Source organism: Chaetodon trifascialis, chromosome 1, assembly GCF_039877785.1.
Source record: "Chaetodon trifascialis isolate fChaTrf1 chromosome 1, fChaTrf1.hap1, whole genome shotgun sequence".
Taxonomy (NCBI): domain Eukaryota; kingdom Metazoa; phylum Chordata; class Actinopteri; order Chaetodontiformes; family Chaetodontidae; genus Chaetodon; species Chaetodon trifascialis.
Genome location: NC_092056.1, coordinates 12,336,553 through 12,364,132, shown reverse-complemented (window position 1 = coordinate 12,364,132; position 27,580 = coordinate 12,336,553). Strand labels below are relative to the sequence as shown.

Below are 27,580 nucleotides of genomic sequence, written 5' to 3'. Positions count from 1 at the left end.
GCTTTAAATGATTGATAAAATTCAGGTTGGAATCAATAATTACACCAAGATTTCTGGCTTTATCTGTTGTCAGTGACATGGAGTTAAGGTGAGCACTGATCTTTGACCTTTAATTTTTGTCTTATCTGCATTAAGCTGAAGAAAATTCTGGCGCATCCACTCATTAATTTGATGAATACACTCACTCAGTGAAAGTAAAGGACTGTAGTCACGTGATGATACAGAAATATAAAGTTGTGTATCATCTGCGTAAGTATGATAAAAAATATTATGATGCTCCATAATCTGAGTTAGGGGCAACATGTAGATATTGAAAAGAAGTGGTCCGAGAATGGACCCTTATGGCACCCCACACATCATCTTTTTTCGTTCAGACACATGCTCACCAATTGACACAAAGTAGTCTCTATCTTGTAAATACGATTTGAACCAGTGTAGTACAGTGCCAGTAAGTCCCACCCACTTTTCCAGTCTGTCAAGAAGTATGTCATACTGTGACAGTATGTGACACGCTGAGAGAGAGAGACTGTAGGTTTGTAGGTGGTGCCAGAGAAAAGGCTGTGTTCTTACCTAGCATACTAACATGCTAACATAATCATGCATTCCTTTATCTTAGCATTTCTGCATTCCAATACCCATAACTACCATACCATTTGGTATGCCAAAAAAAGATTAAGTATGTCCCAATAAATTGTATGTCAAATATAGCACACCAAAAATACCAAGATGTCCTATTACATCCTGTTGCATTTTGCAGTATGAACGCCAACCTGCGTCTATTCTGACCCACAATCCTCTGCACAGTGGAAGATACGTTACATTGACTGCGCCTCTGAGAACAGGATTCATGCAAAGTCTTGGCACCTGTTCCAAACTCTAGACCTCAGATTTCATGTTACAAACTGTGGTGGATGTTTGAACCAAAGTTCAAGGCGCAATTTTATGCCAAAGTAGTCTGTCCCAATTGTATGCGTGCTGCATGCAACAGCTGCAGTACATACTAAAAGTAAAAAGTATGAGATCTGAATGGCGGCCCATGCAACCATGAAAAATTAATTGAATCTTGACGTGTTGGTGGTACTACATAGAAGGCCAGGCATCATTAAGGTCCTTGTCCTTTGAGGAAAATTAATGTTTGTTTTCGTCACAATCTGTTGAAAAAATCATGACATTTTTCACTGTGGACCAATTAATCAAACAATGCATCATCAGTGAATATTGTTAACAGTGTGATTTTGTTCATTAGATCATCAGAAGACATTTTGAACGCTGTTGTCTTTTCTGGTCACGCAGGGTAAGCCCAGGCCAAAGGTGACATGGAGCAAAGACGGGGAGCCCCTAAACCCCAAATTTGCTAGCGTGAGGAACAGCGAAGTGGATACGATCCTCTTCATCCGCAAGACAGAGAGAAGTCACTCAGGGAAGTATGATCTCCAGGTGGAGATTGAGAACGTGGAAGACTCAGCAAGTGTCACACTGCAGGTTGTTGGTAAGCAGGAGCACATAGACAGGAATTAACACAGTCTCTAGCATTCATGCTAGTAACATCCTACCATAGAGCAGTTTTGCCATCATATTTATCCTCTGTAGATCTCCCAGGACCCCCTCAGGCTCTGAAGATCATGGACGTCTGGGGCTTCAATGTGGCACTTGAGTGGAAGCCGCCAAAGGACAACGGAAACTGTGAAATAACTGGTTACACCATCCAGAAAGCTGACAAGAAGACCATGGTGAGACTCTACACCCTTGGGACCTAGCAACAAAGCTGACATCTATTTTTATGTTGCATTTAAATGAAGCTGAAAACCAGCTTTTTATGTTGGCGGCAGGCAATTAGGATCCAAATCCAGTCACTCAACGGCACTTACCCAGAAGTAAATCGTCTTGGACCTAGTCTGAAAATAGAGATTTGAAAACCTACCTGAGCCAAATGTAGATAAACACGAGACCAGAAGACAGTTAAAACACGTGTGTTGGTGTTAGTAAATAACGATCAGCTGCAGTCGAAAACAGTAGCAACGATTTCCATTTTTCCTGCACTTCACGTGCTCTGTGTCACCACAAAAGCAGATTTTATTCCTGTCATGATCATGAGGCACCGTGTGATCATAGCTGGTGTCTGGCCCACTTTGATTCAGTTGGAAATTAGACAAATTGGCACAAACAAGATCTGAATACAAGCCACTGCCCGTCCCAATCATCTGAAAGTATTTTGGACCTGGCCTAACTGAAGTCAGGACTGAATGGACTCCTGAGGTCTTCCCAATGGATGGCAATGGTCTCCATGTCCTTATGACTCACATCTCCTTGTTCACTGACGTTTAGTTTGTGCCAACATGAATGAGTGTGTCAGTACATGTGGGCGGACGAATGCTGCATGGACACTTTCAGCCTCCCTTGTGACACATACATGCTGTAGTCAGCCGATGTTGTGCACACAGTCTCCTCTGTGGGCCAGAAGTGATGCATTATAGACCGACCTGTTGGCAAGTGCTGCAATTGGCACCATCCTCCACCTCGAGCTGCCAGGAACAATGTCGGCCAGGAATGTCCTATCTGATCCTTCTAGCCTTGACCTGCTCCGGACTGTCTGTAGAGTGACGCAGGGCCATTGTTCTCCTGCCAAGCTCGGCTGATGGCTCAAGTTTCACTGTAGTCATTATTAGATCAAATTAATTTCATCTCTTTATAGCAAGCTTGGAGATGCTGGTTATCATGTTACCGATAACAACGTACTGTGTACCTGTTAGATGTCAGAGACGGCGGCTGATAAATATAAAAGGACAGAGGGCGCATGTCGTTTAAATCTACCCATATCCTATTTCATTCTTGTTGATAAATTAATCAATTTAAACTAAGAGCACAACTCCTTTAGTTTCAAGTAGATTATGAGGGTATTTGAAATCAAATCAGTGATATATCTAGATCGTTATTGTCGGGTGTTATTGCCATATTTTAATTGGTATACATAATTTGTGAACAAACAATGTAAATTTTTGTGGGTTGAAATTGCAAAATAAGGAAATCTGATATGATGAACCTTTTTCCTGCCTTCATATTATTACTAATTAGTTTTTTTATATTATGCTTTAGACATTAAAACATGAGCAGCTTTATTACAAGTAAAATACACATTGTGAGGTGAGGTGTTTGGCCACTGTGAGCACCCAGAGCAGCTTCAGTGATCCATGGCTGAGACCTGAGATCTGGTGACTGTGAAGGCCACAGCACATGATCCACAACCACAACAAAACATGTTGTGACCCCCCATGCCCTGTAATGGAAGCATTTGCTTTCACTCTCATTTATTCACAGTTTTCTCTCATTTGTCACTGACAGTGTATTGATTTAGAAAAATTGAATGTGGAACATTTGTGTGTGATTGGTGTGAAGGAGTGGTTCACAGTCTTCGAACAGTACAGGCGAACCAACTGTGTCGTGTCTGACCTCATCATGGGGAATGAGTACTTCTTCCGAGTCTTTGCCATCAACCTGGTGGGCCTCAGCCAGGAGCCCTGCACCACCAAAGACGCTGCTTATATCCAGAAAACTGGTGGGCTCCGACTGCACTTACATATTTAGTTCATAGCAGCAGTGGTTCTGATTTTATGACGCACAAGTATAAATATTGTAATCTGAGTAGCCATCATAAATGCAGACAGGCAGAACTGAAGAAAACTGTCTCCTCAGGTATCGCCTACAAGCCGCCCACCCACAAGGAGCACGACTTCTCAGAGGCGCCCAAGTTCACACATCCTTTAGTGAACCGCTCCGTCATAGCAGGATACAACGCCACCCTCAGCTGCTCAGTCAGAGGAATACCAAAGGTCAGAAGTCATTGCATGAAATTGTGCAAAGAATATTCAGAATGCTGCTTGAGTGATAGCTGTAACTTTTACTGTAATGAGAATGTGGAGAAAGTCAAAGTCTACTTTCTAGCTTTTGTCAGAGCTTTCAACCATATAACAATAGCTATTATGATTCCATTTACAGCACATTTAGGACTTTTCACCTGTGTTGGCTTAAAAGTCAAGAATGAAACCTTTTGATGAGCAAAAAAATCCAATTTCCACTTCCTATTTTCCAACCATACAGCTGAGAGACAAAAATGAACTTTCATGCATATTCAAAAGCAGAATAACAGTAAAATACAAGCATCCCTCTGACACACACACACACACACACACACACACACACACACACACACACACACACACACACACACACACACACACACACACACACACACCTGTCTTCATGCAGACAATTCATAGCAAGTAATAAACACCCTGTCCTGAGTGAAACAGTATCCACCACATTAATCCAGTATTTATTCTTTTGTAATGGACCAGCACTAATCGTGCAATTATGTCAGTATTACAGATTGTGTAAAATATCACCTGACATACTGTGTCTTGTTAGCCCAAAGTGACCTGGTACAAAAACAAGATGGACATCTCAAATGAAGCCAAGTACCGGATGCTCAGTAAGCAAGGTGTTCTGACGCTGGAGATCCGTAAGCCCTGTCTGTTCGATGGGGGGGTGTACACGTGCAAAGCAGTCAACGCCAGCGGAGAAGACACAGTGGAGTGTAAACTGGAGGTTCGCCGTAAGTATTCTGCTGGGTGACAGCTAATTCAGACTCCATCCTTTCTCTGATATCCACCATTTTCTCCTCTTTCTCATCCGTCATGAACAGCAAACACAAACATGAAAGCATATCGTCATCAGGTCCAACTCACAACCTGAGCATCGTTAGCATGTGTTTAAGAATACATTCTGAAGGTTCAGGTGGATCTTAAAGCCACGATCCATCTCCTCTCAGTGAGGATCTCCCTCCGGCTTTTAACTCTCACCGTTTCCTGACAACGTTTTGTTCTGTCATGTCTCAAACCAACACATGAGCCTGAGGGAATTGCCAACCCCACCCACACTGATAAATGCTTCAGCAGGATTTGCCAAATCATCTTCGCTTAAAGACAATTATCTGATGTAGTTTCAACCGCTTGTTTACTTCCTCCACATTTTGACTTAAAATTATCAAGGAGCTAAATGTGCTTTTATTGCTGTTGAGTAAGATGTCAAGTTTTTAAAGTAAAAGTTTTTAATGACATCACCTGTCGGCGAAATTTGTATCAAAGTTGAAGTTGGTCTTCTTCTTCTTCCTCTTTTGGCCTTGCCCTACGTTTGCTGGATGTAAATAGGTTTGCTAACATGTCACATCATAGATAAGATAATACATCAGTATTGTGTTAAGATCTTATTATTGCTGCCCCCAAGTGGACAAATATTAAAGCATTTCTTTTAAACTAAATTAAAAACACAAATACTGATATGGTGATATGGAGTAATTTAATGTGGTTAGCACTTGGTTTTGAAAAGGCTTCTGTGTGCTGACTTATGTTCCTGGCTTGCAGCTCAAATTGCTAAAGAAGAAAAGAAGTGAGAAGTTCGAGCTGCTGACTGAAGAGGAGGTTGATTTGTCTCCAGCGACACCTGCATGAAACTCTTCACCTGCATCACAAACTGTGTTTAGTCCACATCCTTCTTCTGTTTTTGCACCATCTTCCTCTTCTGCAGTCATCTTGCATCTCGTCATCTTCACTGTCAATGTTAGCACCATGTGAACCACTGGATTTGTTGTTCATTAATAGGGAAGTTTTAGTATTTCTGTGAGTAATAATTCAGGGTTTGTCACTCTGTTCTACACTCATTTCCAAGAATAGAGATGAAAGGACGACAGAGTCCAGTAAATGTGGATAATGGTCCAAGAAAGTAGTGATACTGATGATTTGTCATCTTGTTTCTGACTTACTACAGCTGATAGAAGGGAATGGATTAGACAGTAGTGTATGCGTGAGTTTGTGTGCATACAAAGGTCAATATAAATAAATTCAAATACACGAGTGAGTGATTTCATTTAGTAATACAGTCAAGTTATAGTGTAAGTACTAGAGCGCTGGTGGAGACTAATTCCTGAAACTGCCATAATGACAGCTACAGCAGTCGTGGTATTTATAAAGCATCAGAAACACGGCACTGATACTCAGGAGTCTAGTGGAATGCACAAGAGTTGTCGGGGGCTTAGTTTTATTGTAACAAAGCCCCTCTAAAGCCAGAGGTGTGAGGCATGTTCCTAATGTGCACGCCACAGAGGGATGTGTGTGAAGGGCTGGAATAGCTGAGATGTCCTTTTACCACTGAGGACAAGCGTCAGTGAAGTGGAACACATGGTGGGGTGCGTTGAGCGGGACCTGCTCTGACATCACTCGACAGCTATTCCTTTGATGCCTTGAATGTAAATGTTTCCTGTGCCCTCTCAACATACAGCTGCAGAAGATCCAGCGAGCCTCGTACATGTCACTGGGCCACTGTTAACACACATGACGAATGTCTGACAGGACCTCCATTTTTGCCAGGTGTTTTGACATGGGGTTTCACCAAAGTCCACAAATTATAATGAAACGGCCATGCGGTTCAAAGCCAAACAGGACATATCAAATTTCATGTGCGTTTCTTTGTAAAATCCCAGAGGTTATTTTTCGCAAATACTCACTACTTGAGTGACGGGCGCTAGCAGTGGTGTTTGCATGGATATCTCCAACTGAAAATAGATGAGGTCTGCAGCTCTGTGAGCAGTGGTGCAGGAGGTAAAAGTAGCAATACCACAATGTGTAAATACTCTATTACAAGTTAAAGTTAAAAAAAATAGTCATTAAGCATTACTGGATTGTAATTACTGGTGATCTTGTGTACACACTGTACTTTCTACCACTTAGCATGCTAATATGCTCACAATGACAGTGCTAATGTTTCTAAGGTATGACATTTATCATGTTCACTATCTTCGTTTAGCGTGTTAGCCTGCAAACATTTACACTGAAGAAGAAATACAGCTAAAGCTGATGGGAAGGCCATTAGTTTTGTGGATATTTCATCATAAACCAAAGTGCTGATTGACTTGAAGATGGCGCTACATGCTGGTTCTTCAAGTTCTACGGGTCATCCTGAGGGGACATGAGCATGTGTGCCAAATTCTACAGCAACACATCCAATAGTTGTTGAAATATTTCACTAAAAACCATAAATATGAACTTCATGTTGGCACTATAAGAAAAGTCAGAGGATGACCAAAGTCATTGGGATAAATCGTCTGTCCGTATTAAGTTTTAGTCGACTTACTATATGTTAAACTAGATAAATGTCAAAGTTTGACATCATGGTGGAAAAGTCTGGGGATTACAAAAGTATGAGGAGTCATCCTCTGGGAACAATGAATATCTGTGCAGAACTTTATGGAAATGCATCCAATAGTTCATAGTTGTCCATAGTAATGGACCAACTGATGGACATCTGTTGAGCCTGAAAATGGCTTTTTTCTCAGCAGACAAGAGACACTTTGTCATCTTGACTACCAAACGAGTTTATATCATTCCTCTGAAGACCTCTTGATGGTTCTCAGTTTGGAGCCAAAGACACGTTTGGTAAGAACAATGATAAATCCTCATCGAGTTCAAACAGGGACTGAGCAGCTAATAGAAGTCACTTCCTGTAGTAAAAGTTAAAGGAATGACCTGTCTTCCCATGAGGCCGGGATGCAGAGGAAGTCTGCTGGGAGATGAAGAAATTTCGGATTATAGTTAACATGATCTGATCTTTCTATGACATATTGCGATGAACTGATTTTTCTACATTATCTTCAGCACCAAAAATCAATCACCACAGCTACTTCAAACTGGCATCGTTAGCAAGGCAGGAGTGAGATGACAATAACTTCTAACAAGGTATAAAGCACAATCATTTCAGATATACCATAAGACAAAATATTTGACGACGGTGACTGTAATATTTTAAACTGAACACTAAGTTGAATGAAAATGCTTGTGTTCCTCCAATTTTATTCATTCACAATTTATAGAATTATTTCTCTACTGGAACAGAATAAAACACATTGGGGGAGATCTCACATGAAAAACTACAAATAAGATTTAATTTGAACTGAAATTAAGTGAGATTCTTCTTATAATCTGTATAATTCTGCAAGTTCGCGTCTATGAAAGATAAAACAAAAAAAATTCATAGTTTATAGTTTGGTTAAAAAAACAAAAATCACAGTATACAGTACATAGATTCCTCCCACAATCTGCACTTATCTGAAATGATGACGTACAGCCACGTGTGTCAACATGAGAAGGCAAACAAAGAATAACAACAAATGAAAACAGACATTTCTTTAACAAAGCACTGCTGGTAGCCACTACAGTCGAGGAGGTAGCTTCCTTAGTTAGCATCCCATTTTTGATTACTTGTTTTCTTTTCAAATAATTTACATACAAATACAAAAAAAAACTACTTAAAGTAGAGACGATGCTCACATGAAAACAGAAAACCCAACGAGATTCAAATGAAATGATGCATTATAAGGACTCAAGGATGTCTTGTTGGAGGAAGAAAACGCTTCCCTAAATTGCCTAAATTCCTGAGCACTCACATGATGTGCACTTGTGGATACATGCTCTGAGGGTGTATCCACCTTAATGTGTACAGTCATGCTCCAGCACACCAAACATCAGTCAATCCCTCGTCACACACAGTCTCACTCAGGTCAGCTCTCAGGGTGAAAACAGATCCACGTTAATGCACTTTACGATAATGCTCTGGGTTACACGGACTGATGTGAGCTTACGCTAAGTGTCTGAGTCACTCACTGATAAATTAATTGTACTGAAAAGACAAAGGAAGCAGTGAATTAGCTTAAAGATAATTCCTCTTATTTTCAACACAGGCCTTCCTTTCATACGTTTAGCGCCATCATGCCCATTTATTCTGGTCATACGTTTGCCAATTACTTCCCTGTAGAGCTCCAAAAAACCCTGACAGGTACACGGACTGCCCACGTGCACGCATGAAAAAAACACAATCCTTTAAAAGCAAAATGACACTGCAGATCCTTGTCTTAAATATCTGTGGGTGAATAATGATCACCACATTTCAATTACAATGGTCCATTTCATACTTTCTGGCAGCGCTAATACACTTTCTTGTTGACTCAGCTGGCTGCTGGTCTTGTGCTGCGTTCACATCGTGTTGGGAGAGGTGGAAGAGTGGGATTACATTCACGTGTTTAACTTGGACGGTATTCATGTGTTTAACTTGTTACTTACAAGCTAAATTATGTTTAATGATAAGTTTTAAATCAACCAGAAACGCACGTCAGCCATCACTCTTCTCATGAGCTTGACTACTGTGAATGCGGCTGATTTTGATTTTCTGATTTCCTGATTGATGCTCGCTGGTCGCCAATCATTAGCATTGTAATTATAATTAGTTATTATCCACAAGTTAGCTTAGCACTCAACATCTCATATCTTGTTTGTTTAAATATTCAGTTTTTGAATATGTTACACAGGCTTGTTGTTTCATTCTATATGCTAATCTAAAGTACACAGCTACCTGCTGTAGCTCCATATTTAGCATACAGATATGTGATAAGAGGTACTTATAATGTCACCTTGTCAGCGAGACAGCAAATTTCTGAAAATGCTGAATTATTCCTTTAATATTTGAACTTTTAAATGTGTATGGGTAAAAGAAGGTCTTATTTAGGTGTTAGTGTATTGAAAAGGAAATGTCTGCATATTTGTTGTGTCTCTGCTAATGGACAAATATAATATGTGGCTCAAATATAATATGTAGCTCTGTTGCTCTGTTGTGAAATAAAAGATTTGATCCAAATCAAACAGCACGATGGCACAAACTCAGAAAACAAGTCCCAGATTTTCAAATAACCGGAATTATTCTTTAAACTAATGAAAATATTGACCTAAAGCAGTATGTGTGTAGACTTTTTTTTTTCTGAATAATTAAACAGAGAGGTGCTTTTATTTTGGTGAACGCTTGGGTTATATTGTATCATTCAAAGGCTACCGTTCATACACCTGAAATCCTCTCCACCCACATGCTCCTGCTGCTCAAACAATAAATAACGTTTCACCGCCACCACCACCACCAAGCATAGCTGTTGCTAAAACAGTGATATCTGCTACTTTTATCACATTCTTAGTCTTAGTAACTTAAAGCAAATACGAGTTTATTATAGACCGGCATTTGCTTATACCATTCTCACACTGATAGATCAGGATCACAGGCAGGTAGGGCAGAAGTTATTGCTGACATTACATTATTCCCCTCTGGTGGCTGAAGACCACCTGAGAGTTACATTCACACAGGAAAGTCTAGGATGATTATTATATTTGCTACATTTATGTAAAAAAGAAAAAAAAAAATCAAAGTATAAAATCAACAGCTGGTGTGGAGAAGCTTTAAAAATGACAAGATGTAATGACAATTAAAAATGAAAAAGCTTATGAGTACAGGTGTAACAGAGAAACCACAAAATGCTTTGACACGTACATTGAGGCTCGCAACATCATGATATCCGATCGAAAGCGAGAGGCAGGCACCGGTGGCAAGACTTTCCTTTGCATGATCCTTTGTTGACTAGTTTGTAACACGATGTGCTCAGTTCAGCTCTCTTGGAAATGGTCTCTCAGTTCAAAAAGCAACACCAAGTTCCCTTTAAATGATCGGCTGCATCTTTGTTTACACAGTAATTACAAACATAAGTGCTTGCTGAATAGTCTTTTAGCAGGGTAGTTGGCACATTTCATCGTTTGATATAAAAATGTTTACATATGGTTGTAGCGTCTAAATTCACATGACAGAGAGATCTGTGCACACAGACGTACTGGCGCTCTGAAGCGTCCTTAGTCCTTGACTCGAGGTATGTTGTATGAGTAGTGTACCAGAGGAAGGCCTCTGCTCTGACAGAAGCAGGCTCTACCACAGGCCTGGACCTGGTCTGAGCTGTCCGACACAAACGAGTCCCCCTCGTCTGCATACTCGGACTGGGCGGAGGGTGTGCCGCTGTCTGCCCAAAACCCTTCGGCACGCTGGCACACCGCAGCTCCCGCCAGGAGGGTGGGACAGCTGTGAGACTTCACCAAGTGTCTACAGACTGTGGAGGATGAGGGAGAAGAGCAGGTCCTGGCATGCAGCGCTGCCTCGCACTGCTCGCACACAACTGTCTCTCCACAAAGCTGTGAGTACACTCCACAGTCAAAGCCCAGGTGGGTGGAGGAGCCACCGTCCGTGAGCTCCGACCCGCCACCACCGTCGTCTCCGTGACTCTCGGCGTTAGACTTCACCTCCCTGCTCAGGCCTCCGCGGCCGCGCAGTCTCAGCCAGTCCTCTCTGAAGGCCGGGCTGAAGAACACATACAGCACGGGGTTCAGGCACGCAGGCAGAGGGAAGAAAATGAGGGTGACGGACTTGGCGATCTCCGGGCCACCGGCTGTAGAACCGGTCAAGAGTGGGGCGAAGGAGAAAGCTGCCACTGGGCAAAAGAAAATGCAGTTGGTGAAGATGAGCCAGGCTACGTGTCGCAAAGCACCCGTCTGCTCTGGATCTGCCAGCTCCACCCTGCCCAGGTGGCAGTACAGCTGGGTGTACACAGCTGCAGTGAACAGGTAAGCCAGCGCGTTGAGCAGCACCAGAACAACGGTGACACTCAGAGCTGGACTCTCACCACCAGCGAAGGGCAGGCAGAGAGGAGAGGTGGACTGGTCGCTGGAGGTCAGGAGAGGCAGGCAGGCTCCAGCTGCAGCCAGCAGCCCCAGCAGCCCTGCGGCCAGGGTGAAGCGCCGATCTCCTCTCCAGCATCTGCGATGGCTGCCACCGTTCCTCCTGGGCGACATCATGACCTTCCCGAGAATCGTCCGCACGGCCACGCTGCGCTCCACGGCCGCCAGTGAGAGTAAAAAGACGGCCCACTCTGACGAGAAGACAGCCAGAGCTCCTGTGATCTGACAGCCAGGCCCCATCTCCCACCACACACCGAATTCAGCAAAGGAGCCCCAGGTAGCAACGTCGAGCACGGTCAGCACGCTGACATACAGGCCCGTGAGCAGGTTGGCCAGGGCAAGCAGCCCCATCAGCAGCCTGGCTGGGGAGAGAGCCGGGGAGAGGGAGTGGGAATGGCCTGCTGCACGGTGCGTGGGGGAGAAGGTGGCCACCAGCACCAGGCTGTTAAAGACCAGCGACACCAGACAGATGAACCAGACTGTCAGACGAATCATCCAGTTCCCCAGCAGGTGCTCACAAGGCTTGAAGGCTCCTGAGGACAGAACCAATGTGTTTTTTCAAAAGTCAACACTTGAGTAGTTGGATTTAGTTTAGATTGGTAAAAGTAAATGCGCAGACAAATAATGAGAGATGTGAAAAGCTGTGTAATGCTTACCTGGTGAGGGAGAGCAATGCATAATCATTGAGATTCGCTCCACATCCTCGCCACCTGAAATAAACGATTTCTTGTGAAAACTCAGACAGTAGCTTTGCCAAAACTAACAGCCAGGTGTATACAGAAGGAAGTACATTAAGAACTGCTTGTTTGACTTTCTTGTTTCTGCTGTGTAACCATCGACAAAAGCTGAAGTTAATTATTACAGACTTAGCTAACCTAGAAAATAAGCACAAGATCTTACAGAGCCTGAAATTCATTTTATGTTACTCCATGAAACTCCATTACTGCCATGAAATATTATTTAGATACTACAAACTAAACACACTCTTTCTCGCTTCCTTCAGCTTCACATTTTTCATGGCAAGTAAAGTGGAAAATGTAACATAATGTTGTAACTGTTCCCTGATGCACATAGAAATACATCTGCACTGCACAGTGTGTGAACAGTTAAAAATGAAGCTTCCAGGCTAATGCCAGAGTCAGTTCAATAATTAACCATTACATCTAACATCCACATCTGATATCCGGTGGTCTGGGGATAAAGAAAACTCTTAGTATGCTCATGTAGCAGCTCATGTGCAATCTCTGTTCCTATTTTCAGATGCTTTTATGTAAATAAAACCAAAAAAAAAAAAAAAAAAAAAAGTTTTGCTAACATGTCAACTGTCCCAGGGAAAAGGCTCTGACTACTAAATTCCCACCTGCAGATTTCTTCACATCACTTTCCTCAGAAGAACTCATCATTGAGTCACATCCAACAAATGCACAGCACTGGTAGGCGTAAGGGACAGAGATGGACCTGCAAACAAACAATGTTCATTTAGAGAGGCTGCGAACATCCGGCTGAGGTTCTGTGTTGATGATAATACAGATGGTCCAGAATGTTAACACCATATTGGGACGAGTATAAATAATGTGTTTGTCTGCAAATATTTGGCCCTAATATTTGGATGTTTCCATAGTGTGTCTACAATTGTGGAGAAAACAGATTCAGCTGGCTTTCTCGTTAAACGCACGAGAAGAGGTGGAGTTTGTTTCCGTTCCCCTGTCAGTCTGTCACACACATGTAATCACAACAGATGGAGACACAGAAAGAGAGACGCACTGTCTTATACAATGCACACTATGTTCTCTGCAGGATTAATCAAGCTTATTTCGTTTGAGTTTTCTACATCACCGTTTTGGATTTCCTGTCTTCTTTGTGTGTTTTAGATGTAAGAATACAGCACACTGATATTATGATCATGAGAAACTTGCCAGGCAAGAATCTCCCTGTGAAAAATATAGTTATGTGCAACCCTGTTTCCAAAAATGTTGGAATAAACCAGTACGAGATAGGTCCCTCTTTAGAAAAGCATTAATTCCTCGGGACCACAGGGACCTTATGTTGCTATGCAGACCCTCCCTTCTATGACTCAATGTTGATGGCCAGAAGATCAATCCTTAGAAGTCAGCCATAATCTTTCTTTCTGAAACCAATTTATTAGAAAATGTTTGAAAAGAATCCTTTAAAAAGTCTACAACTGGAATCAAACCTGGGACAATGCAAGTGCCAGGAGACCACCCGTCTTCTATGCTAAACACTTCAGAAAAAACAACAACAAAAAAAAAAAACTAGACAGCAGACCACAGCTCTTCCTCACCTGAGTTTGGGCAGGTTTTTTGCAGTCAGCACGTTTTTCATCTGTGGATTTCCTGAGAGCTTCAACTGACTGAGTGCGCTCAGTCCAGTCGTTGGAATCACAGTCAGCGAGTTCATACTCAGATCTCTGCAAACAGTGATTACACACAAGCAGTTCAACACTGTGCAACACAGACAGCCAAACCACATGATGACATGTAACCGGAGTTCCGCACTCATTACGATGAAAGGTGGTAAAACAACATGCGGGTCATACTCACAGGTTGGTGAGTGTGGTGAGGGTGAGGAAAGCATCTCTGTGGATGACTCGGATTTCATTTCTACTCAGGTCTCTGTGTAAAATCACAACGCGATGAACTCACAATCAAGGCATAAAACATGTATTTATACAGCATCCAGTGTGTGTGACTGAGTGTGTGTGACTGAGTGTGTGTGACTGAGTGTGTGCCAGATTGGACTTACAGTAAACGGAGAGCAGAGAGACCTTGGAAAGTGTCCCTGTCAATTTGTTGAATATGGTTGTGCTGGAAGCTTCTGTAGATCGAAAAACAAGGGTGGAATTGATTATAAAAACAAATAGTTATCTTTAATATTATTATTGGCAGTAGAAGTAGTAATATTATATTGGTATCATTTTTTTATTACATTATAATCTTTTAATCTGTTACGTTTCACCATCCTTGTCAGAAATAATTGATAAACTGTCTTCTGCATGTTCAACACTCACATCTCCTGCAGACGGACACAGCCCTGCAGGGCTGGCAGCTCTCTGATCTCATTGTAGGACAGATCTCTGATGGAGGATGACAAACAGAAACAATGAGACAGCTGGCAAGATCTGTAATGAAACTATAACTGGTCCATGAACAATTTTCATGTACCTCAGTTTGTACACTCTTCTAAAATGTGACATTTTTAGCATGAATGAGAATCCAAATTCTGTCTATAACAGTGTTTAAAGTCATAGTTTACCCAACAGGCTACGCTGGGACAATGTCTACTGTCTAGATAAGTTCCTAATAGTCTTTAATCTTCAGACATTATCTGTTGATGATATGTGTCACTGCAGGTGACAGGAAAGGAAAAATCTCTTACAGCGTCCGAAGCAACTTCAGATCCTCACAAAGATCAGAGGGGATGGATGATATCTTGGTTCCTGACAGAGTCCTAGAAATGAAAAACCGAATCAGTCACTTCTGAGACACACGAAAGCACAAAAAGGAACAGATGCTGCATTCAAGTTCACTCACAGACTCTCAAGGTTATTAGTCCACGTAAGGATGGGGAAGTCCTGCATCATGCTGGCCCCTCGCAACATCCTGAAACACACATGGTGAGAACAAAGTCATCAAAGCATGGCTCGGTATGGATGTGACATTCGCTTTTTAAAACACATTTGAAGAGCTTTTTTGTCAGGAGCTGCGCCTGACAGCGGGACTTACAGGGAGTGCAGGTCAGACAGATTCTGGAAAGCCGACGCGCCCACGAAGGACAGAGGGTTGTCATAAAGATGTCTGGAGGGCAGAGAGAACAGAGGGGGAGAGTTCAAAGCTAAATCATTTACTATGCGAGAATGGCACCATCTTCTGGACGCTCATCTACTGAGGCCTCACACTTGTATCCTATATCAGCTCATACTGTATGTGTCAGACAGCATGCGCACACTACAAATGTGAATTATTATTGTGCTTAGTCTGTTTCTACGCAGTGTCAGGGAATCAGAGGGGGAGTTTGACCTTACATGGTTCGCAGCAGGGGGTTGTTATGGAAGGCCCCTTCAGGTATGGAAGCAATATCGTTGCTGTGAAAACCTCTGCAGGAAAAAGGTCAAGAGAGCGTAAAGACACCGCTCGATGTGAAAACTGAAATACGAGTATGTGAAGTTGACATGTGCAAAACCCAAAAATATGAACATGAAAAGTAATGACACAAAACCTTTAAATAATTAATATGCTGATCAGGAAAACCAGGAGGTAAGACATGTGGCTTTCAGTCTTCAAAATAAAAGCACATGTTGAAAAATGTTGAAAATGATTTCAGCTTATTTATTTCAATTTAATCACTGTATCTGCTAGATAAGCCAAATACATAATGATTTAACAACGTAATTACTATTACAGGATGTGTGTTCTTTTTATACCTCACGTGTTTGTATATGAATCAAACTATTAAGCCACTCAACATTTGCATTTTAACAATTCACTGAGACTCATTAAAATGAGGGAAGGATACAACTGTTTTGCTACTTTGCATGTGTGTTTTTCTTTTACAGCGACTTTGACATATACAGTCATGTGAAAAAATTAGGAGACCCTATGAAAACATGTGTTTTTTGACAAATTTAAACATATGGATTTAATATCTATTTTAACAATACTGAGAGATTCAAGTAATATAACTAAACAAGTAAAACTGAAGAAAATATTTTTAAAACCTTGTAAAATGTAATAAAATAAAAATGCACTTTCTGTTGGGGAATAAACTAGGACACCCCCACATTTTTTCCCTCTTAAATTGGCTGAAATCACATGCAAGTGTATCACATCAGGTGCATATGATTACAACATTGTCCCTCAGCATTTTGAAGGAGACTTGCCCTATTTAAACCTCAATCAGCCATTTCACTGTCCGGAAAACAGTGTACAAGTGGAGGACATTCAAAACAACTGCCAACATGCCCAGGTCTGGCCGTCCCAGCAAGTTCATCCCGAGAGCAGACCGAAAGATGCTTAAAGAAGTTTCCAAAAACCCATACCAAAACACATACCAAATACTGCGTTCCAGGAAAAGAACCTCATACCAACTGTGAAGCATGGAGGTGGAAGTGTCATGGTTTGGGGATGCTTTGCTGCAACAGGACCTGGCCAGCTCACCATCCCAGAATCTACCATGAATTCTACAATGCATCAGAGAGTGCTTGAAGAACATGTGAGACCATCAGTAAGAAAATTGAAACTGAAGCGGAACTGGACCCTGCAGCATGACAATGACCCTAAACATACCAGTAAATCCACCAAGGACTGGCTGAAAACTAAGGGTGAATCCCATTTCTCTTTTCTACCCCTACCCCTTAGCCCTACCCCTTGTCCCTTGCCCCTTGCCCCTTGAAACGGAGTGCCAAGGGGTAGGGCCGAAAGTCAACCCCTCCGAATTGGGACACCCCTTCGACAATCGCGTACGTCATCAGTAGTCGCCGCTGCCTCTTACGTAGGCAGATGCGACGAGCTAATGCTACCGTCACATTCGATTTGTGTATGACATTCCTGCATGTTGTATCCCACAACGCTGTCAATGTAACTGAATACCAGCAGCGAGGTTGCCAAAGTTATTATTGATAACGTTATCACTGCAGATTATCATCAGGGCTGCCCACAGAGCACCGCTAGTGGCATTCAGCCTGGCAACGGTAACCACGTAACTGAAGCCTTGACTACTATCGATTTTTTTCAGGGTTTTTTTTTTAACGAGGAAAATGACCACTACACATTGAAACAACGTTAAAATAGACAATAAAGTGGTTTTCGTACATTTTAAAACTTCGTTCATGGAGAAAATACCGGTCTTGCAAGGCATTCTGAGAAATCTGTCGTACCCCTCCGTTTGGAGTGTGCCTCGGAAAAATCTCCGTTTGGAGGGGTACATAGCCCTACCACTTCCCCCTACCCCTCCATCATAATGGGAATTGGGACACCCCTACCCCTCCACGTGAACACGAAAAACGGAGGGGTAGGGCCAAGGGGGAGGGCCAAGGGGTGAAACGGGATTCAGCCTATGAAGTGGAGAGTCCTGGAATGGCCCAGTCAAAGCCCAGATCTTAATCCCACTGAGATGCTGTGGGGTGACTTGAAATAGGCTGTGCATTCAAGAAACCTCTCAAACATCACACAGATTAAAGCATTCTGCACTGAGGAGTGGGGAAAACTTTCCTCAGACTGATGTCAGAGACTGGTAGAGGGTTACAAGAAGTGTCACACTGAAGTTATTTCAGCCAAAGGGGGTAACACTAGGTGTTAAGGGGTAGGGTGTCCTAACTTTTTCCTCAGTTAGAATATGCATTTATGGTGATGGTGATGGGGGTGTGTGTGTGTGTGTGTGTGTGTGTGTGTGTGTGTGTGTGTGTGTGTGTGTGTGTGTGTGTGTGTGTGTGTGTGTGTGTTATTTTTTGTTATTGACCTGTAATTAGATCACTTTCTTTTCCAGAGATTAATAAAAACAAGATTAGACATCGATATGTGAACATTTCTTAATGAATAACTGAATATGTAATGGGGTGTCCTAATTTTTTTCACATGACTGTATTTGTCTTTTCTGACTCAAGTCAAAAAGATGGTGTGGAGTGACCATGCTGTGATGAGTTAACCGGACCCTCGCTTTAGGAGAAACAGGACGATATACTCACAGTTCCTTGAGTTTGGGCAGGGCCTCAATTGCTCTGGGAAAAACCATCAGGTTATTGAAGTTAAGATCTCTGGGATGAGACAGATAGAGAGGCAGGAAGTCAGCTGTGTCACTTGCATTTGGACAGAATACATCCAATCCTTATATCCCCACTAAGTAATAACTAGGATTACCTGTATTGTTATAATCCTAATAACAAAATATATGGCGTGCTAACAGCGCTTAGTGACTCTTTACTTTAGCAGCAATAACCAATGAATATCTAACCAGTACAAAAACTCAGCATAAATACATAATCCTCATAACCGATCCGATTGTTTTATTGAAATCAGAGCCCACTTCGACAAACATCCCACTGCAACCTGTTAAAATGCTGAATCTCATTCCTGATCCTTGCAGGCAAGCCACAGAGTTAGTACTGCAGATAGGGATTTTTTTAAATTATGAATTGGTACACTGCTGTTTGACTGAAGGTGCAACACCAGAAGACACTCAATTCGCAGAATTGCAGAAGTGTTGGTGGAAAAGGCAAATGTTTCTATGTTTTCTGTCCATCAACTCATTGATAAATGGTTATTTTTGTAGCACAAGCAAATAAACAGCAAATTCAATCATACAGTATCCAGGTTAGATTAAGGGAACATCTCTCAGGTGCTGCTGCTTGTGTAAAACTGTGTTTTAACTTCAGTATTTTGTTCATGTTCAAATTCTTTCCAAACCCTCTTGTCTGCTGCTTGACCTCCTCTCTCCACAGATGTAATACAAAACACAGCAGAACACTAAAGGCAAGGCAAGGCAAATTTATTTGTATAGCAAAATTCATACACTAGGCAATTCAAAGTGCTTTACAGAAGCATAAAAATACAATAAAATCATACATTTCAAAGAAAGAAAGAGATTAGAAGAGAAGTGAAAAATAAAATACAATTAAAGGAAAATTAAAAACAGCAGCCAGTAAAAGATAATAATTTAGCATTTAGAATGATTAAAATCATTGAGCAAATACATTTACTTTATGTAAAAGCTGTAGCAAATAATAATGTTTTCAACCCTGATTTAAATGAGCTGACACTCGGTGCAGACCTCAGGTGTGCAGGGAGAATGTTCCACAGGTGAGGAGCATAATAACTGAAAGCTGCTTCACTTTGTTTGGTTCTCATTCTGGGAACACACAATAGACCTGTCTCTGATGACCTGAGAGGTCTGGATACTTCATATGGAGTTAATAAATCTAGAATATATTTTGGTCCTAGACCATTTAATGCTTTGTAGACCAACAGTAAGATTTTAAAGTCTATTCTTTGACTCACAGGAAGCCAATGTAGTGATCTGAGGACTGGTGTGATATGGTCCATTTATCTGGTGTTTGTGAGGACTCGTGCAGCAACATTTTGAATCAGCTGTAGTTGCCCAATTGATTTTTTGTTTAGGCCAGTAAAGACTCCATTGCAATAGTTCAACCTACTGAAAATAAATGCATGAACAATTTTTTCCATGTCTTCTTTGGACAGACATCCCTTAATTCCGGTTATATTTTTCAGGCGGTAGTAGGCTGATTTGGTAATGAGCTTTAAATGGTTGTTAAAATTCAGGTCAGAATCAATAATTAAACCAAAATCTTTGACCTTTCATTTTGGGGGCCAAATACAATCACTTCTGTCTTATCGGCATTAAGCTGAAAAAAATTCTGGCACATCCACTCATTGATTTGATGAATACACCCACTCAATGAAAGTAAGGGACTGTAGTCATGTGATGGCAGAGAAATATAGAGTTGTGTATCATCTGCGTAAGTATGATAAGAAATATTATGATGCTCCATAATCTGAGCTAGGGGCAACATGTAGATATTTAAAAGAAGTGGTCTGAGAATGGACCCTTGTGGCACCCCACACATCATCATTTTTCATTCAGACACGTGCTCACCAATTGACACAAAGTAGTCTCTATCTTGTAAATAGGATATGAACCAGTGTAGTACAGTCCTAGTAAGTCCCACCCACTTTTCCAGTCTGTCAAGAAGTATGTCATGATCAACTGTATCAAAGGCAGCACTGAGATCTAATAATACTAAGACCGAGGTTTTGGAAGCATCATTATTCAGATGTATGTCATTTAAAACTTTGGTACAGTCTCAGTGCTGTGGTGCGGACGAAATCCAGACTGAAATGCATTAAAAAGATTGTTCCGCATCATGAAAGCATGCGTTTGTTGAAAAACAACCCTTTCAATAATTATTCCTAGAAAGGGAGGATTTGATACTGGCCTGTAGTTACTTACTACTGAAGCATCCAGATTAGTCTTTTTTAGGAGGTTTTATTACTGCAGTTTTCAAGGCCTGGGGAAACTGACCAGACTGAAGAGAATTATTTATCATCTGCTACACATCTGGAGCTATGCAATTAAAAACATTTTTAAAAAAGTTTGTTGGCAGAGTATCAAGGCAGCATGTTGTGGATTTTAACTGTGATACAGTTTCTGTCAGTCTTGTATGATCTAGAAGGTTGAAATGTGCTAGATTAAACGGAGTATAGAACAAGAAGGCACAGATGGACTTATCATTTTGCCTGAGCTGAAGCTGCACACTGTTTGTCTTATCCTTGAAATTTTATCTGTAAAAAAGGCTGCAAAATCATTGTATGACTTTTTGGATAGCAGCTCAGGAGGGACTGATGCTGTGGGGTTTGTCAGTCTATCCACAACAGAAAACAAAGTGCGAGCATTATTACAGTTTCTGTTGATAATCTCTGAGAAGAATGCTTGCCTTGCCTTCTTTAGTTCATGGTTATAGGTGTGGAGACTGTTTTTGAAAATCTCATAATGAACCTGGAGTTTGGTTTTTCACCACCTGCACTCTGCCTGTCTGCAGACGCTTTTCTGGACTTTGACTGATGTGGTGTTTCTCCAAGGTGCCTTTTTCCTTCCTGACAAAACTCTGGTCTTAATTGGGGCGATGGAGTCAATAATAGTCATAACTTTGGAACTGAAACTATTTACAAGGTCATCAGTTGAAGCTGAGGGCAGAGTTGGTGATGGTGTAAAAGACTGAGTGAAGACTGCACAGGTGTTATCATTAATATAACGCTTTTTGATTACCTCTGTTCCACTTTTGTTAAGAATAGCAGGTGTGGCCATTTTAAATGACACATAGTAATGATCAGAGAGAGCAACATCCGTCACCACAACCTCAGAGATATTAAGCCCATTGGAGATAACCAAATCTAATATATGCCCTTTGTTATGTGTTGAATGTGTTACGTGCTGAGATAGACCAAAATGATCCAGGATGTTTAAAAGTTCTCTAGCACATCCATCTTTGAGATTATCAACATGAATGATGAAGTCACCCACTAACACAACACAGTCAAAATCAATACAAACAACAGACAGTAGATCGGCAAACTCATTAGAAAACTTTGCATTGTATTTTTGGGGCTTGTAGATGGTTGCGTAGACTGATCGACAGGGAGACTTTGATTGAATGCCAACATATTCAAAAGATTCAAACTGACCATAAAAGACTCTATTGAATTGAATGCTATCATTAAACAAAATGGCGACTCCACCTCGTCTCTTATGCATTCTTATTTCACTTATGAAACTGAAATTCAGAGGGGCTGACTCATTGAGAACTGCTGTGCTGTTATCTTGTCCTAACCAAGTTTCAGTTAAAAACATAAAATCAAGCTTGTGCTTGATGGTAAAGTCATTGATTAAGAATGATTTGCCTGCCAAAGACCTAACATTTAAAAGAGCTAACTTAAATATGCTAAAAAGTCCAACATCCCCATGTTTTAGAACATGTGTGGCTGACATGGAATCCTGTGGCTGACATGGAATACATGTTAAATTCGATGATGTGATGTTTCTGGAAAGATGGACCGATCCTCTCCTCCTACCTATTGATAGATGAATCAATGAAGCTTCCGGCACAATGGGCCCTGGCTTTTCCTTGGAAAAGTCAGGCATAACATTTGCCTTAAAAGCTGGACCCAGAACACATCAGTTACCAACACAAATAGGTGGCTGTGCTGGGCTCTTACAAGGGGACTGGAGTAGGTTCAGATCAAGCCATGGAGGGGGTGGAGGGGGTGGAGGTGGTGCCCGTCGGCACTGTGGTGGTGGAGGGGGACAGGGTGGTTGTAGGGGGCAGGGAATTTGGAATTTGGGGGGACAGGATGCCAGATGGGCGAGGAGTAAGCCTGATACCAGCGCTGACAAGTTTGTTCATTTGGTCAGTAAACTCCAGCAGGAGGAGGGTGATGGGATACCCAGTGAAGATTACGAGCTAGATGGAGTTTGGCCAGTTGGAGATGGTGACCTAGGTGGAGTTTTAGTGGTTGGAGTCAGTGAATCCTCACGACTAGTGGCCCCTAGTGGAGGACATGAGGCACCCCCTTTTTTGCTCTGGTATCCCTCATGGTTAGAGCATACAGGCCGGGGGAGAGTTGGTTCTCCTTCATGTTTTGGTGTTTGCTGCTTTTGTTTGGATTCCTCTTGTCTCTTGGGAGCGGGAACAGTGTGACACAGAAAGAAAGATAGGTTGGAGGCAAAAAGTTTTACTCTTTTACTTGTTTAGGGAAAGTCCGTCTCCTTTGAAAAAATGTCTGCGGTCCCAGAAAAAGTTGAAATTGTCAATAAAATGCACTGAGTGGACATCACATGCAGTTGAAAGCCATCTGTTTACTGCTAACAATCTGCTGAATCTCTCTCCTCCTCCTCTGACTGGTGGTAAAGGCCCACTGAAGAAGACTTCAGCATTCAGACAGCTCACTGCATTTAGCAGTTTACCTAAATCTCGTTTGAGCACTTCAGATTGTCGTTTCGCAATATCATTTGCCCCTGTGTGCAGTACAAGGTATTTCAGAGTTGGAATTTCTGCAACAATACTGAGGATTTTGTTGGTCATGTTGGAGACTGCATCATCAGGAAAGCACAACACTTTTGTGTTTCTGCTGTACATTCTTCCCACATCTTTAATAGCAGAATCACCAACAACCAGAGTCTCAGGACCAGTCAGTAGCTTTCTAGCTTCGGACTTTCTGTCAGGCCTTACCCTTCTCTGTGAGTCCGAGAAGTTATCCAGGTTTTCAGTTGGAGATCCAGGGTCCTGCAGTAGTGGAGCAAACCGATTTTGTAACTGCACACTAGCTGGTTTGGGAGCTTTGTTGTTCATCTTCCCTTTAGCTTTTATCCACGGCTGTGTCTTACTCTGCGCAGGTGTTGAGGAGGATGATAACGCAGGCCAGCCTGTCGCATCACAGATCTCTGGGCACTGGGTTCTACCTGTTGGACGTCTCCCCATATCAGCTGATTTACTCTTGGGCTTTGCCCCGAGAGCATTCCAGGGACGACTAATAATGGCAGATTTATTACCCGGTACACAGCCCTTTAGTTTTCGAGGGAGCTGTATCACAGCTAATTAGCTGTATGTTAGCATTCTCCAGTCCGCTGTTTTGAGTCAATGGCAAAGTGCTGTCATTTCCACAAAGTCCGTTCAATTCTACGTTTATTTCCAGATGCTGATCTTTAGTTTACAACACTGCAACCTGCTGCAGAAGTTTGTAGAGGTCATCTGTGGCGAAAGGAGGCATCTTGGTGCTAGTTAGCTTTAGCTGCCAGCAGGCTTTTTCTGTTGGTAGGCCGAAGCAGGCTTTTTTTTTTGTCAGTAGGCCAGTGCAGAGTGTATCCGTGAAATATCAGAGGTCGCAAGGGTCATCCACAACTTTTAAATATTTGTCCATAAAATATGTCTTTAGATGTCCAATTCAGCAAAAAATTAAAACTTTCAAGTTTAAGGAAAATTAAAATAAATACAGAAAACAAGACGGGAAATCACAAGCCCCGACAGAAACCAGCTACCAGAGGAGGAGGAGCAAGGCTATAAAACACCAGTGTAAAACATGACAGAGAAGCTAAAATGCAGGACTGCATCACTGCACTGTGCTGCATTGGAAATGCTAACATACCAACAGATGCGTCACTCAAAATGTATCAGATTGGGATTTAGAACAAAATAAAAAGTGTCAGGACAGCCCTGGTCTGCTGTTGAGGTCTGTTTATTGTACAGTAGCTGTGTGCCATTAGGTAAGGCTGTCACTAAAAGATTTTTCATGGCTCTGTGGCAGGAGGAAGTGAACAGTGGGAGGGCAGATTTGATAAGCATCATGTACTTTGCTCTATTTATCCTAGGGCAATTAAAGGAGGAAGTGGACACAATGATGACTGGAGCAGAGGTGGGTGGGGGAGCTGTTAGCACACAAACAGGCGTATGTGTGCGCGCGCGCGCGCACACACACACACACACACACACACACACACACACACACACACACACACACACACACACACACACACACACACACACACACACACACACACACACACACACACACACACACACACACACACACACACTCCATCAACTACTAAATGACTGTGCACTTACAGTGTCTCCAGGTTCATGAGTCCAGCAAAACAGTTGTCTCCTATCTCCTTAATTCTGTTGTTGTGAAGATGCCTGGAAAAGCAAAAAGCCGCTTTACACACGCCTGTGAAGCTTTCCTGCCGTAAAATAATCTTTGACTCATCCATTCTTGTTTTTCAGCTTTTGTTAAATGTTCCATAGATAATCTTTGAATGGCAGAGAGTGACGTGAGAATCAGGTGTCAGTGCTGTATGTGTATATCCAGAAGGCTTTCCTCGCCTAATAGATTCAAGGTCTATTTTTCCTGTTTATCCAGACGTGTTTATACTAACCCTGCAGCAATACCAGTCAGTGTGTGTGTGTCTGTGTGCATGTGCTTGAGTGTGTGTGTGAACGTATAACAGGAGCAGTTGAAAAAAATGTATGTTTGGAACAATCCCTCTGATGCGTTATGCACCGCATATTTGTAGAAGTTCCTCTCGCGGAAGGTTTTAGCATTTCCCACCCTGCATAAAACAACGAGATAATCTTGATTTTACATTAATGCTGTGAGTCAAGCAACTTTTTCAAAGTATCATTAACATTCAAATTCAAACCCCAATGGCGCATTTCACTGCAAAAGTGCTCGCATGCAAAAACACAGCAGGGCATGAGTAGCAAGCCGTTTTGTTTACTTATTAACTGTAAGCTGTGGAAACAAATACAACAGTATGTTTGTGTTTGGGATCCGATTTGCAGTCGCTCGGAGGATACGTTCAGAGCTTGAGCAGAGCACAAGGAGAGGGGCTTGCTTTAGTTTTCGGTGACAGAATAATGCAGATGATCTGTGAACAGTGAAATAAGAATTACAGCTTCTTTAACTTAGAGGGGAGCTTCTGCATTACAGGTGTATTTTACTAACTGGATGGTGACCTGCAGAGTCAGGTAGATACAAGATTTTTAAGTTATTTAATTAGAAATTAACCCCAAAAATCCCTAAACATTACCTGACATAAAATTAAAAAAAAAAAAATCCATCCCCTCAATACATGCCACCACTCAGAAAGAAACTATTACTGTGCACTCACACTGCAGAGAATTTGCATGTGTTAGCTTACAACGTGAGAAATGTCCTCATCTACTTAACACCTAGTGGCTTTCACTTCTCCAGCTTCTCCCTCAGGTCATTTTAGTAAACATGAGAACGTTCTTAGTCAGTGTGTCTGGTTAATTGAGGCTTTAAAAAAGCATCCCAGCAGGTTGTTCCTGTCTAGTTATTTAGTGTAAAGGTCTACACAGATGACATGCAAAGTTCTCCTGGGTGGTGTGGGCAAGTTCACTTTAAGGACTCTGAAACTGTTACTTACTGCTTTTAAGAGACAACTCACCAGAAACATTGATTGATGAATTACCATGATATGTAACTGTCAAAATAATGACTGATTGTTTCATGACATGGCTGCTTACACATTTACAGACATTGTGCTTCTGGATATTTTTTTACGTTTTTTTTTTTTTTAGTTTTGTTTAGTGGTCACGTGAAATGACAATACTGTTTTTGACTCAGGTTGTTATTGACTATCTGTATATTATTATTAGACACCTGGAGAGGTCAGTGCATACAGCTGATGCCTATGGTCTTTTTTTAATCCTCCCTGCACACTGAGGCAAAGGCCCAACTGGACAGAAACATCAGTGAAACAGGTATAAACATTTGTACTTCAACACAGCAGTACAGATATTCATTCTAAACCACAATTAGAACAGTAGCTTCATATAACTTACAGCACAACGAGACTGGTGAGGTTTGCAAAGGCGTTGTCTGGTATGTATGAGATGCGGTTCAGCGCCAATGTCAGAGCCTGAAGGTTTGCCTGGTGTTTCAGGGAACCGATGGGGATCTCCGTCAGGTTGTTATCATCCAACCAGAGGTGGCGCAGCTGCTGAAGACCTTCAAAACTGTCATCTGGAACTGTGGTAATATGGTTCGCATCCAGGCGACTGCAGAACAGAGGAACAAGAAAAAAGCATGGGTCGATTAAATTATCATGATTATGATTAATTTGATCTTTTCATTCATTCTGTTGCCACTTTTCTAGGCCATGGTGGATCTGGAGTGAGCCAAGCAGCAAACAGTCTTGACCAGAAAGTTCCTCTTCCAGCTCCAAATCCATCTTGGAGAAAAGGTCAATTTAGTTTTTACTGGGTTTTGCTTTTGTTCTCTACACAATTACTTAAAAAGCAGGTAAGTGTACACTAAGCTCCAATTATTTCAACATTATTTCAACATTTTGTCTTCTTCAAGGACTGAAAGGTATTGGGGATTTGTTAATGCAAAGACCAGCATGTAACTTTGATGCACATTCATTCTAACTCCTAATCAGCGACACTCTGAATACCACCAAAAAAAGGCACAAGTGGTGCTCACTTGTGAACCATTAAATGGTTCCGAGTGGAACCATTTAATGGTTCCACTCGGTGCAGAAGGGACAACTCAGTTTAAGAATCCCGCTCAACTGCAAACTCTCGAAGACTCATTTGATTCTTTGGCCATTCACAACATCTTGTGACTGTTAGTGAAGATGTGAAAAATAGACTCGTAAAAACTGAACGGCATTACTGTGGCTCCACTCCCTGTTGTAAGCCCTCGAGACAACAATTGCTGCATTATTGCAATCACTGCAATGGTCTAACTCAGGCCCTTTTTTTTTTTTTTTACTCTCACTTCTGAGAAATACTGAGATACGTGAAATTGTCCACCTAGGCCAACTCGTCATTCTTCAACTGAACGACGCACACTGTATAACAAAGTACCCCGAGAAGGATGACATAA

The 27,580-nt window shown here is 41.8% G+C and overlaps 2 protein-coding genes across 3 annotated transcripts in view; one reads left to right on the top strand and one right to left on the bottom strand.

Annotated features, from left to right (window-relative positions):
* Nucleotides 1–5,664, top strand: part of mybpc3 (myosin binding protein C3) — a 34,325-nt gene extending 28,661 nt beyond the window's left edge. Inside the window, exons 25-30 of the mRNA XM_070958073.1 lie at nt 1,294–1,489; nt 1,591–1,730; nt 3,394–3,553; nt 3,691–3,827; nt 4,423–4,609; nt 5,418–5,664. Of these exons, the coding sequence (XP_070814174.1) occupies nt 1,294–1,489; nt 1,591–1,730; nt 3,394–3,553; nt 3,691–3,827; nt 4,423–4,609; nt 5,418–5,446 (849 nt within the window). The 3' untranslated portion in view covers nt 5,447–5,664. The remainder of the gene's footprint in view (nt 1–1,293; nt 1,490–1,590; nt 1,731–3,393; nt 3,554–3,690; nt 3,828–4,422; nt 4,610–5,417) is intronic.
* A 2,221-nt stretch (nt 5,665–7,885) lies between these two features.
* lgr4 (leucine-rich repeat containing G protein-coupled receptor 4) overlaps nt 7,886–27,580 on the bottom strand; it is a 42,338-nt gene continuing 22,643 nt past the window's right edge. Inside the window, exons 5-18 of one of the 2 annotated variants that reach the window (XM_070958179.1) lie at nt 26,533–26,748; nt 24,790–24,861; nt 18,343–18,411; nt 15,685–15,756; nt 15,386–15,457; nt 15,194–15,262; nt 15,039–15,110; nt 14,671–14,736; nt 14,406–14,477; nt 14,204–14,275; nt 13,945–14,070; nt 13,003–13,100; nt 12,299–12,352; nt 7,886–12,175 (exon numbers count right to left, since the gene is read on the bottom strand). In XM_070958179.1, coding sequence (XP_070814280.1) covers nt 10,767–12,175; nt 12,299–12,352; nt 13,003–13,100; nt 13,945–14,070; nt 14,204–14,275; nt 14,406–14,477; nt 14,671–14,736; nt 15,039–15,110; nt 15,194–15,262; nt 15,386–15,457; nt 15,685–15,756; nt 18,343–18,411; nt 24,790–24,861; nt 26,533–26,748 — 2,539 coding nt within the window. In that variant the 3' untranslated portion in view covers nt 7,886–10,766. The remainder of the gene's footprint in view (nt 12,176–12,298; nt 12,353–13,002; nt 13,101–13,944; nt 14,071–14,203; nt 14,276–14,405; nt 14,478–14,670; nt 14,737–15,038; nt 15,111–15,193; nt 15,263–15,385; nt 15,458–15,684; nt 15,757–18,342; nt 18,412–24,789; nt 24,862–26,532; nt 26,749–27,580) is intronic. The other variant, XM_070958202.1, reaches the window with a different exon arrangement.